The sequence below is a fragment of the Mus caroli genome, chromosome X (genome assembly GCF_900094665.2).
Source record: "Mus caroli chromosome X, CAROLI_EIJ_v1.1, whole genome shotgun sequence".
Taxonomy (NCBI): domain Eukaryota; kingdom Metazoa; phylum Chordata; class Mammalia; order Rodentia; family Muridae; genus Mus; species Mus caroli.
The window spans coordinates 105,979,072-105,992,253 of record NC_034589.1 but is presented as its reverse complement, the minus strand read 5'-3'; the positions used below and the strand labels follow the sequence as shown (position 1 = coordinate 105,992,253).

General features: G+C 35.9%; 1 protein-coding gene across 1 annotated transcript in view; it reads left to right on the top strand.

Annotated features, from left to right (window-relative positions):
• Positions 1-1,526: 1,526 nt before the first annotated feature.
• Positions 1,527-13,182, top strand: part of Pof1b (POF1B actin binding protein) — a 60,247-nt gene continuing 48,591 nt past the window's right edge. Inside the window, exons 1-2 of the mRNA XM_021153727.1 lie at positions 1,527-1,584; positions 1,673-2,010. Coding sequence (XP_021009386.1) covers positions 1,726-2,010 — 285 coding nt within the window. The 5' untranslated portion in view covers positions 1,527-1,584; positions 1,673-1,725. The remainder of the gene's footprint in view (positions 1,585-1,672; positions 2,011-13,182) is intronic.

Below are 13,182 nucleotides of genomic sequence, written 5' to 3'. Positions count from 1 at the left end.
GACATCTGGATTCTTTCCAGCTTCTAGCTATTATAAACATGGCTGCTATGAACATAGCAGAACATGTGGCCTTATTACATGTTGGAACATCTTCTGGGTATATGTCCAGGAGAGGTATAGCTGGGACTTCAGGTAGTACTATGTCCAATTTTTTGAGGAACCACCAGCCTGATTTCTATAGTTTTTGTACCAGCTTGCAATCCCACCAACAATGAAGGAGTGTCCCTCTTTCTCCACATCCTCGCCAGCATGTGCTGCCACCTGAATTTTTGATCTTGAATCACTTGAATTTCTGACTGGTGTAAGGTAGAATCTCAGAGTTGTTTTGATTTGCATTTCCCTGATGACTAAGGACATTGAATGTTTCTTTAGGTGTTTTTTGTCCATTCTGTGTTCCTTAGTAGAGAATTCTTTGTTTATCTCTGTACCCCGTTTTTTAATAGGGTTATTTGAATGGGTTCTGGCACATAGTAAGTGACTAGTAAATTATAACCCTTCGTTTACTTATCACAAAAGATGGCTACTCAGATGAAAGACATCATTTTCTTTCTCTCTGAAATAGTGGTCCTAAGGTCCATATACACATAAGGAAGACCCTCCCCTCCTTTTTAAAGGAGCACTTATGTATTATTTTACTGTTCAGTTTCTTGCTGGAGTTTCTTGCAAAGCATTACCTTGTGGGTAAATACCATTATGATTGGATTTGCACGTAGTTGTAAATAAGTGCTGAACACATTTAAATCTCATTTTGTCTCAAAAGGCCCCATAAAGGTTTACAGTGCCTTTAACAACTGGAAATTAAGAAAGCAATGGAACTTCATGTTTCCTGGGGCACAAAAAACGTCAGGGCAAACCCCTTTGTAAAAATATAAACCATGAAAAGCAAAAAGCAAAGCACAAAGTTCTTGTGGAATGGGTACCTTTTTCCTCAAGCCTTCCCACAGCACATCTCCAACTTCTAGACAGAATTTCCATCGTTTGGCTACATCTGTCAGAGTCTTTCAAAACATATACTATGACTGAAGCCAGATAAACAGGTTCACAAATTAGAGAAAATTTCTTGGAGTCCCCATGGCAATCTGGTTTATCAACATTATCACAGGGGGTTTGTGAAGAATGCAAATTTATCTCTGAAAATTAGTGTGTCCCTAGGCTTTAATTTGGTCTGAGGTTCTGGAATGAGTACTTAGGCTTGAAACTACCTTTGCTAAATTTACAAGCCATGGGAAAGTGGTGTTGTTTTCTCGAACAGGTTTTGACACTGGTATCTTTGTCTTCAAATTTCCAGTCCTAGGAGCTGGCTCCTGCCCTGAACTTCTGTGTCTACTTTTTCTAGACTACTTTACCTACTGGGAAGTCCTGTTGCTATCTCTGTGGCAAGGCAGGGCCTCTCCTGGCACGCAAACCTGCCAGGTGAATCCGCCCCTCAGGGGCGTGTCAGTGCCATTTCCTGGAGCAATCTCCCAGGGTGGCTCCTGTTTTCTTTTGAGCTCAAATACTTTGCTGTCTACTCTGCAGCTGCCAGACCTGCTCCTGCTGCTGTTCGGGTAACTCATCCTTTACTGGTACCACCAGGGATAAAAGGTGCTTGATAAAGGTCTTCTTTGCGTGTCTCTGCATGCCTGCCCTCCCTGTTATCATCTTTTTAATGTAGTTTTTTTTTTTTCCTTAGGGAGAGCACCTGGGAAAACTCTGGGGAAACTGTTTCTGACCACCACCGAGAAGATGATGAGCTCAAGCTATTGGAGTGAGACCAGCAGCAGCAGCTGCGGGACGCAGCAGCCCACAGAGGTCCTGCAGTGCCAGCCTCAGCATTACCACTATTACCATCAGCCAAGTCAAGCCCAGCAGCCTCCAGAAAAAAATGTAGTGTATGAACGAGTGAGGACCTACAGTGGGCCAATGAACAAGGTGGTGCAGGCCTTGGACCCGCTCGGCTCACGGGAAGTACTCTCGCCTCTCAAACCTGCCTCCTCCTACCAAAATTTGGTTTGGAGCGACCATTCCCAGGTAATAAAAGACAGCTATTCCAGATTATCTTGAAAAAGGAAAACAAATCTTAAATCTCACTTCTTTTCTGCTTCATTTGCCATTTGCTGTAATCTATGGGATAGCTGTTGGTGGATTTCGGTTATGTATGTGTTAGACAGTCTCCCAAATTCTGTCTCTTAGCTTTTTTCCCCATTTACTAGAGCCTGTGGTTGGTTGGTTGCCATTCTAATGATTTACATAACTTAGCCAGAGTATAGAAAAGCATATTTTTAAAATTGAAGTTGATTGAAAGATGTGTTCTAAGTGGCAAGCCATTTTGCCTTTAACGACAAAAGTAGTCATCAATTTGAATGCAATAGGTTTATTTTTAGAACAGTTCCCCACTAATTCACATCATATCACGAGCAAACAGGTGTTTTGTGCCAAATAGAATGATATAGAGACAATAGCACATATGGAGTGACGTGTAGTTATTTGTGTTCAGCTAATAGTATGCTGATCCCAGATAAGTGACAGGTGCACATGTCTTAGAATTTTTTTAGGTGTCAAAATGACACATTGATTCTTATACATACTAACTGAGCAATTTATGGAATGTTGGGAGAAGAAAGGTTATAGAATTTGAAAAGCAAGAAAGAGGTATACAGGTACAAAAGATTGATCTGTAATAACATCCTGAAAATGAGATAAATTGGTATTTTTTTTCTTACGACCAATACCTGTGCTAATAGTCTTGAAAGTACATAAAAAGTAACATGGAAAGATTATTTAAAAAATGACAGCTTAAAGTCTGTCTCTAACTCCCTTTATATTAAGTGTATATAACTTTAAGCTTTCTGTGAGCTTCTATCCAAACTGAAATTGTATTTCCATAGTATTTATACTGTGAAGACCTCATAAAGGAATGACTAGGGTCTTATCCTATCTTATATTATTATATCAACTGCAAACAGTAGATGTTCTTTCTCTAAAACCCATAATCGAGTAGAATATAAAGCAACATTCTTAAAATGTACAGTAAAACTATGAAAATATTTCCTCAAAGATACAAATGGTTTCCAAACTATGAGCACAATTATTTTACTATTGTCTTATTTAGCAGTTTAAATGCAGGGAAATTACAGAAAATTTAATACCAGTAATTTTATTTTTCTTTTAGTGCCTCCCCCAACTCCTCCCATCGGAATCCACACCTTTTCTTTCTGTAGCTAGGAAAAACCTTAATCTGTATTGTGTTCAAAGCATAGACAACTATCAAGGTTAAAAAAAAAAAAAATCCCAGGTTGTATAAGTGATCATTCTAATACTCCAATTTACATTCCAACATTCAACATTAGCATGTTAATGAACAACAAACCTGATACCATCTTAGATCCTGAATATATCCAAAACAATTGTTAAAAACAATTACAATTATCATAGGAATGCTGAAGTCATCCTACTTTTCAGTTAATTCAACCCACAGCCTTTTTTTTTTCATGTGAACATGCTAGCAAAAGAATGATAGATGCACACGTAAAAGCAAAATTCTTTTTAAAAAGTAATACTGAATATAGGACAATTTTGACAATTGTATTTTACTGTTTATTCCTTGTTTCAGCTTCCATTCTTAATAATAATGTCAGGGTCAAACTAAGATGGTTAAGCTTTTTTATAAAACTTTCTTTCTTTTATACAGAATTTGCTGAATTGATCTCTTTAAGACTCTTTTCATCCTGAAACTTAGTTCCTTGTAGAAAAGCCGTATAACACCTTATAGCCTGAAAGTGTGACTTTAATAGCTGAGATAAGATTCTGGAATGGAGTTCATTGTGAGGTATGGGGTTATTTATGACTAGAGAGAAATAAAACTAATGAATGAATGGACATGAGAGAGATGAAATTCAAGCTATTTGGTAGAGGGAAAGAAGAAGCCTTTTTTTCCTTGGTAGAAAAAAAAGAAACTTTGACTATAAAATTTCCGGTGGACTTGGAGATAAATTGCACTAAAAGGGACTATAATTAAACAGCTTTTAAAGTCAGCGACCACAATGACCATGAATAGCAAGCCCTTCTATTTAGTTTTTCTTCCTTCCTCTTTGTTGGTGGGATTATGGCAGTATGTAAAGTCCTCCTAGATGCGACCTGAAATTACCTTCCTGCTTACAAAGTGGCTGCACTGTGACAGACCTTTACTACAGGACCATCTGGGCACAAGGCAATAGAGATTACTCAAAACTCCCTTCCAGTTTCAAGAAATTTTTTCTTAATGTCTTGAGTTTTAGATGAGCTGCTATGTGGCAATTATGCTAATTTCAGAGTTTACTACAGGGGAAGGCAAGCCAATGAGGATTAGCATTCAATTTCTGGCCACAGTGGATTCAGTTAAACCTTTTACTTGTTTGGTTAATGTATGATACTTAGAGAATGTGGATTTTAAAATAAGTCTTGCCAGTTATAAAATATATTTCCTTTGAGAAACAATTCATACTACTCTACTTTGTTTCCCAAATCTTAATCTTAGACTTAACTAAACAGCATTTATGATTATTTAGTATTTTCTATCTTTGGCATTTTAGAATGTTTTCTACTATTCTTCTCTTGTGTATTAAAATTATGCTGATAGATGTAAACAGATTCATATTTCTCTCTATATGATATATAATGTTGCTTTCACTTCTCATCTATAATTGATGAGACATACTTATGGTTTTCTTGGTTATTATTTTGCCTGATTATTAGGGTATTTCTCAAATAAAATTAAATGTAGATACCAGTTGAGCCTACCTTATCTTAATTAATAGTAGAATTTTAAATATTAGGTTAACCTACAAGAACAAGTATACTCATACAAGGCCAGAAACACTTTCAAGCCCAATGTGATTTTACAAATAAATGAGTAATGTTCTCAAAGTTATTTAAAGCCAAAGAAAACAATACCAACAGAACCCTTTAGAATTCAATCCTTAATGCTTAAATATTAAACCACCATAATTAACTCAAAATGGTAGACTGCCATAAATGAACAACACTGGTGTGAATTATTCATTGGACTTATATTTTTTCCTTTGGCTAATTTAAGTATTCATGAAGGTCAAGATATTTTCCATGAATACTGAGTTTTGAGAAAGAAAAATGGATCAAAATTAAATATGTTAAACTCCAGTCATTCAGTGACCAGTTTCTTCTGAAGTGCCTATTTGACAGGAAATGTCGTGATCTGGATAAATACCATTTGTTTATCCAAGGAAAGTCCACTTGGAGGATAAACACAGTCTGGGATGTCAGTGACCTAGCTAACATAGAAATATGAGTTTATATGTTGTCATGAGCACTTTCTCAAATAAGATATTGGGGTTTAATGTATGGCTTTAAAAGTTTGCCATTATTTTCAATTTGAAAACTTGCAATAAAAAAGTCTGACCTCAGAGAGTAGCCTAAAGGTAAATGTAAATTTGTAAATGACCTTCATTGCCAATAATTATTCACTTGGGGCTTAGGTTTGTTTACATTTTATTTTCCTTTGTCTTTGGTTGCAAAGGGCAGGAGTGACTTCCCTACTGTGTTAAAGTTTCTATTTACTACTAGACATTTTTTCTGTTCTGTGTGGAGGGGTGTGCTGCTTGAGAAATTGTTGTTCAAGGGTGTGGTCAGTAAAGGGAATGATTGTTCAGGGAAGTAGGTTGCCTGAGTCAAGAATGAGGTCATGGGATAAAGGGGTTTGTGTTTTCAGAGTCGGTCATCCCCTTTGTGCTTACAATTAAATGAAGCTTTAGAAATTGTTAGTGCACCTAATTGCTGGGTGAAAATGTTCATGGCAATTGTCTCTTGTTAAGGCAGGTCTGATAAATCTGTGGGCCAGTTTTCAGGCTGTGACACTCACAAGCTGTCCTTGTGATGTGGTGATGGCCAGGGAATGCAGCCAGTGGAAGAAGAGAAGAAAGATTGTGTCAACTGTTCTTTCTTCACAATTTCTCCTGAAACTACTGAGAGATTTGTCATACTCTGAAGCTTCATTTAATAGTTAAAGCCTTTCTAAATAAATATATTTAAACTGACTTTTCATATCATCAGCTATCCCAGTACAAGCTCTTCTTTACTTTTCCGGAGAATATATCCTGGTAAAAGTTAAAGACAGCATGAACTGAATAGAGAACTGTATCTTTTGTTCTCTCTCCATTTTATAGCTTTCTTAACAAAGCTAGAGAGCAAGAGAGGGGAGAGAATGAGAGACAGAGACAGAGAGGGAAAGGGCGAGGGGAAGGGAAAGGGAAAAGGAGAGGAAAAGGAGGAGAGAGAGAGAATAACAATCAGAAATAAGGATTTTAAGTGAGAGATTTGGGCTTGAGGGAAGAAAGGAATGGAACTACTTTTTTTGTTGTTTTGTTTTGTTTTCCTTTCATGACAACATAATCATAGACTTCAGTTTTAATTGAATGAAATGTTTGTCTCCTCTTTAAAAAATGGTGCTGGTATTTACATATTTCTTATTTTGTAAAGCATTGAAAATATCTCAAAAATAACCTAAGGCAGCTGTTTGATAATGATACTGATTTTGAAACATTCTAACAAGTGTTCTCCACACTATTCAGGGACTTAATTCAAATAATAGTTTACCTTGTGAAATTCCATCAGGGTAAATGCCAGATAGTTTTAAATATATTATGTTTTCAGATTTTGTGGTTTTGTGGTGTGTGTGTTTCTAATCTTTTTATCTTATTTTTTTTTTACTTTAGTAAACTGTGATCAGAATGTATTGTGTGAAAATATTATTTTCAATAAAAAGAACTATAAAGATGAAAAATACCTCCTTTGAAACTATTGTTCCTATACCTAGTCTAACTCAATACTACTATTTTCAGTGATTGTTGTTAAGTATTGGGACTAGCAAGAGGGTCATAATACTCCCATGATCTTTATTGGGAAACATCATGTATTTGCTTCTAAGAAAAAAATTTAAAACTCAAATTAAAAATCATGAAGAAGTTCCATGTTCATTACAGTATAGTTCCAAATATATAGTGAAAAAAAATCTTCCACTGTACATATAATATTCTCTACTAACTAATTCATTTATTTTTTTCTCTGTTGCTTGAATATCTTGAGCTCTTTGGTCAGATCCACAGAGAGATAAGTGAAAGTCAGATAGAGATCCTTGAAGAGGTTGAGATTTGACAGTCTAAACAGCTGTTACTTAGAAAATTCCCAAAAAATTGTTCTCTATGGAGTGTCTTAGGCAGAGCTGTAGGTACTAAATGGTCAGGACTTAAATGTTCACATAGTAAGTGTTCAGGGGGACTGTAGTAGACTGGAACTCTGAAAACAATGTAGCTTAGAGTTTAAACTTGAGTTTAGTACCAGGTTCGGGAACTCATTAGCTGTATATGTCATTTTCCTCATATAAAGTGGGACAACAATACAAAGGAACTTATAGGTTATTGTTACAGTTATAGGATTACATATAATGGAAAACACATAATACAATACCTGACACATAGGTGAGTGTTAAGTATTGTATTACCTTGAATAAGCCACTGGACTTGTTAGAACCTCTGTTCATTTATTTTTTCAGACTGTATTGATTACTGAATGACATATATGTAATGGTATCCAGTAAATGAAATTCTATTTCATTTCCATTTTTACAGACCAGGTCCATGAAATGGAGAGAATATAACCTTTGGAATAAGGCTAGTGCATACTAAAATTGGGATTTAAACCTAGCAGTTAGTTGCAGGTCAACACGTAAAAGCAATATGCAATATTCTTGGCATGTGCACTTGACTCATTAACATTACAAAGTTAGTGCTAGCTGATTCATTGTTGTATTTCAACACCAAATGGTGTATGTACCCATTATAAACTGCCTGAGATAATGTAGTTGAACATAAAAAAACCCATATGATAGATTTGGTATATAGTCTCCTCATTCAGGAGCCCAAGGTGGGAGGATCACAATGAACTTGAGTCCAGTCTTAGCTACATAGTAACTCTGATGTCTTAATAGACTTTCTAAGAAAATGTGGCACAAATGCCATTCTATCTGAAATATGTTCTTTCTCAGGAATGAAAATGTTGCTGTCATTCAGAATTAATATTTAAAATATTTCTCTGTAATACTTTTACTGTTTTTAATATTTTTACTGATTTTTAATCAAAATATATGTTGATGCAAGACATTAATTTTATTTATTTCAAGAGTCCAACTGCCTTAGGATAACTTTGATGGAAATGCTGAAAGGATAAGATCCTCCCTTTACCTTCATGTGAAGTTTAGGATCTAAATGACACAAAAATGTCTTTAATGATGCCAAAGGAGTATTTCGGGACCTCCCATCCTGCTTTTTGGTCTATCCTCCATTTGCTACAGCTTTCCATTCTGTTGCAGATGCCACCCTCTCCACTTCCACTGTTGTTATTTGCATTCCAGGCTCTGTAAATAATTCATCTTGATTCAGACCTTACTAAGTTATTGTTAAGGGTTTTTTTTTTTCTCACTCCGAATTTTTTTGACATACAGCCACCCCAGATGTAGCCTACTATATTATTTTGCATTAACTAGAGGGTGACACACATAATACTTCTTTACTCTCTTATGCCACCCAGGCTTTACAGCTCTTAAAGGTTGACAAATTATTTCTAAAACCAAGACTCAATGACAAACGGAAGGAAATGTTCTGGAAAACAGAATGTGTACGCTTTTCCTTTCTCCTTATCCTGTTTTTCTGTTCCTCCCTCTCTCTTCCATTCCTCTGGTTTTCCTTCCATTTAGATGATTATGGCTTCCCTAATTCCTGAATATGTTTTTTTGTAAAGACGTAGTTCTTAACTGGAGTTGTTTCAGACTGTCACTCTTGCACAAGCTCTCTTTGAAATTAAACTAGAGCCGGGCGTGGTGGTGCACGCCTATAGTCCCAGCACTTGGGAGGCAGAGGCAGGCGGATTTCTGAGTCCCAGGACAGCCAGAGCTACACAGAGAAACCCTGTCTCGGAAAAAAACAAAACAAAACAAAACAAAACAAAAAAACAAACTAGAAAGTCAGATATTGCTTCCTTTTTAAAAATTGAACAACACATAAACTAAAAATAATAAATATAAAGAAGTTATTCGATGAGTTTTCCAGGTCTTCGGCCTTATGAAGTATCTGAAATTGACTTGTTTATATTTGGCTTGTGGTTTTGATGGATAAATATTTTTCACAATTGTTATGGCATGTGGTGTTGAAGGGCAGGTATTTTGACTGGTCATGGCATCGGTTCCCTGAGCCATTGTTGCTTGAAGACATTAATTAGGTTGCTTTTAGATATATTCCATGTTCTTGTCCTGATAATGAAGTTCTGTCCAAGTGAAGTGATTTTGTTTATTAAATTTTATTCCATAATCCTCTAATGGTTTGACATACTAGTTGTGAACCCAAAGATTCTCTTATACAAACTATTATAACTTTTCATCCACAAACCAAACTATATTTGTAACTTTCTTTCTTCCTTTCTTTTAAATTAATTTATTTTTTACATCCTATATTCCATTCCCCGTCCCCCTACACCCTCCTATTGTTCCACATCCCACACCTCCTCCCCACCCCACCCCATCTCCACATGGATGCCCCCAACCCCCACCCCACCTGACCTCTAAACTCCGTGAGGTCTCCAGTCTCTTGAGGGTTAGGGGCATCTTTTCTGACTGAATCCAGACCCTGCAGTCCTCTGCTGTATATGTGTTGGGGGCCTCATATCAGCTGGTGTATGCTGCCTGTTTGGTGGTCCAGTGTTTGAGAGATCTCGGGGGTCCAGATTAATTGAGAGTGCTCTTCCTCCTACAGGATCGCCCTTCTCCTCAGCTTTGCTGGAGAGATGGCTCAGCAGTTAAGAGTACTGGCTGCTTGCTCTTCCAGAGGTCCTGAGCTGAATTCCCATCAAAGATATGGTGGCTCACAACTATCTGTAATGGGATCTGGTGCCCTCTTCTGGTCTCTGAAAGACAGTGACACTGTACTCACATATGTAACTTTCTAATGAAAGACTTTGCTTCATATGGAGTATTTACCCATTTATCTTCTTCCACAAACTTTAGCTTGGATGTTATTGTGCCTCAATTATGAAATGGCAACCACAAGCTCGTGTTTTAAATCATTCCTGCATTGAAGCGCTATATTTTGAAGAGTCTAGAAACTTTGAAGGAAATGTGGCCTGACTAAAAAAATAAGGTCATTTTGGATAGGTTCTTCAGTGAATATTATCCCTAGCTAGTTCCTGAATAAATTCTCTCTCTCTCTCTCTCTCTCTCTCTCTCTCTCTCTCTCTCTCTCTCTCTCTCTCTCTCTCTGTCTCTCTCTCTCTCTCTCTCTCTCTCTCTCTCTTTTTTTTTTTTTTTTTTTTTTTTTTTTTTTTTTTTTTTTTTTTTTTTTTTTTTTTTTTTTTTTTTTTTTTTTTTTTCGAGACAGGGTTTCTCTGTGTAGTCCTGGCTGTTCTGGAATTCACTCTGTAGACCAGGCTGGCCTCAGTCTCAGAAATCTGCCTGCCTCTGCCTCCCAAGTTCTGGGATTAAAGGCCTGTGCCACCACTGCCCAGCCACCTTGTTCTTTTTAATCACACATATCTGCAAGCTTTCTGAAACTGTGAGCCAAAATAAAATAATTTTTACATTAGCCTATTTTTGTACTTGATCAAAATTTTGCAAAAGTGACTGGATCAAATGTGAAAATTCTAACATAAAAACTATTTTAAATTCATCATAAATTTAATTACACCTAAAATGTCTTTTCTAGAAAAAATTCCTCAGGTTTTTTACAAATACCTCAACTCATTCTTCTCCCTATTAGACTTTTGGTGACATTCAGCCTATAAATTTCTTTGTTTCAGTTTCAGATCTACTCCTTGATCTGTTTCTTCTGGCCTAATTTGTTGAAATTCTATTCTACTGCCCTGTGCTTCAGACAAAGTATAAGATACCATTCTGTAAATAAGATCCCAGTTCCTATACCTCTCACCAATAGCTAACAAAACTCTTGTGACATTTGTTATGTTCCTCCTATGTTTCCTTGTGATCCAATCTTTAATTACCCAAGGTTGACTTCACCTCTTAACACATGAAGCTCCTTATAGTTCATACTTCACTGTGATTTGTAAATTTTTATCTGCTGCCCAATTATAAGTTTGAAAAGAATAGAGAGTATGCTCTGTTAATTGTTAGACTTCTCTGTTACATAACAGGTAATATACATTGCATGTATATAAAGAGGGCTGGAGGTAGAGCTCAGTTGGTAGAGTCCTTGCTAGCATTCGCAAATCCATGTGTGTGATATCCAATACCCACATAGACTGTGTGTGGTCCATATGTACATTTGGGAATCAAAAGTTCAAAGTTATTCTTGGCTCAGTAGCAAGTTCAAGACCAGCTGGGATTACTCAATACACTGCTCTCTGAGAAAAACCAAATTAAAAAATCCAGTATTCCAACAGTCCAAGACAATAGCACAGCTATTTTAAGGAATCCTGACTCATTGCATTTAGATACTTACTTTTGAGATTTTCATTATATTAATTGCCTACTTTAGTTAACTTTGATTACATAATAACTTGTTTCACTTTAAACATGTTTCTATTTTCATTATAAGTCACTTATTGACTATGCTATCTTTATCATCTTAGAACAGCATAAAAATATATTAGAGAACAAAAAACATCTATTCTGATATTCAATTTCATTTCTCAAATAATCCTTAAATTCAGAACATAGCCTATGTTTTGTAGGTCTAGAGGGAAATAGCAGCTTGCCAGCTTCTGATTTTCTTTCTTTTTCCATTGCACTGTGATACTGAAAAGCACTGTGATTAGAGTAAATAACTGAGAAACTTGAGCCATTTATACTCCAACTGATTTAACTCTGAAAAACACATATCTATTTTAACAGCTGAAAATGGATACATTTTTGTGAATAGTGAATTCTCTACTGGAAACCAAAGTTCTTGGCTCTCATATAGTATGTGCTAAGATGCAGAAAATTATCTTGAGTGATGTGGTGAAATTCTCTCAGAAAGCCAACTGATTTCAACCCACTTTGATTTTAAAATTGTTCATGCAGTGTCTACTTTATAAAAAGTAAATGAGGAAGAGAAGGAAGAACACTGTTACAACTTTGCAAAAAGCTAAAAAAGCATTACTTGAGGCAGCACAGGACAAACAGACCTGGGTTTCATACCAGACCTAGCCTGTGTAATGATGAACACTGATTTTACCAGACTTCTGTGTAAAGTAAGTTGAAAGCAAGGTAATGGTTATCATTTCTGGGGCAGAAGACTAGATGACTCAATAATATACTGTATATTTTATATGAAAAAGTGGAACCATCCTGAACTATTAAGGGGATTAACTGACATAAGTGGTAAATAGAACTTTAGTGTGTTATTTGATTTAGAGCCCCGTGGCTATACTCTTCAGATATATCATGCAGTCTGCAGATATCCTTTGTTGAATTTAGAGCAATTAAATCTTTTAATCAGGGTTGTCTCCTCATGCAATCACTTTTAAGTATGTATAATGTTTTCAGAATGACTAAAGTTGCTTTGTAACTGGGTATGCTGATGCACACCTATCCAGCATGCTGTGACTAAAGTAGGGGGATCATGAGGCCAGCCTGGCATACATACTAAAATTCTACCATAGAAAACAATAGCCAGGGTATAACATAGTGGTGGAGCACTTTTTCTAGCATGTACAAAGACTTCTACTTATTCTCCAAGCGCTAAAAATGTAAGTGTTACTTTCCACAAGAACTAATTTGAAAGAGAGAAATAAAAATATATTTAGGGTCCTCATGTAATACCTAATCACAATTTATCTTATAAGTAGATTCTACAATTTGTAAAACTGAAAATATAATCAAGCAAGTTTAAATGTGGCAAAATATAGAGGGGTTAAAAGCCTTATTTCTGGAGTCATTGCCATTGTTGTTGAATTCTATCTAGTACCCAATAATATCTCTATAATCATCATCTATGTAAATTAGGCTGTTTTGTATAAAATGACTTATAAGTCTAATAGAGTTATACTGGTACCTTCTTTATGAAGTTGTTTTAGGTATTGGATTTCAAAGCTCTATAAAAGATGTTTGATATAGGAAACTTTTAATATTTGTTAGCACCATCATCAGCATTAGCAACATTCTTATTATCAAAGGAAAACAAGATTGACAAGCTTAAATAATTTAAA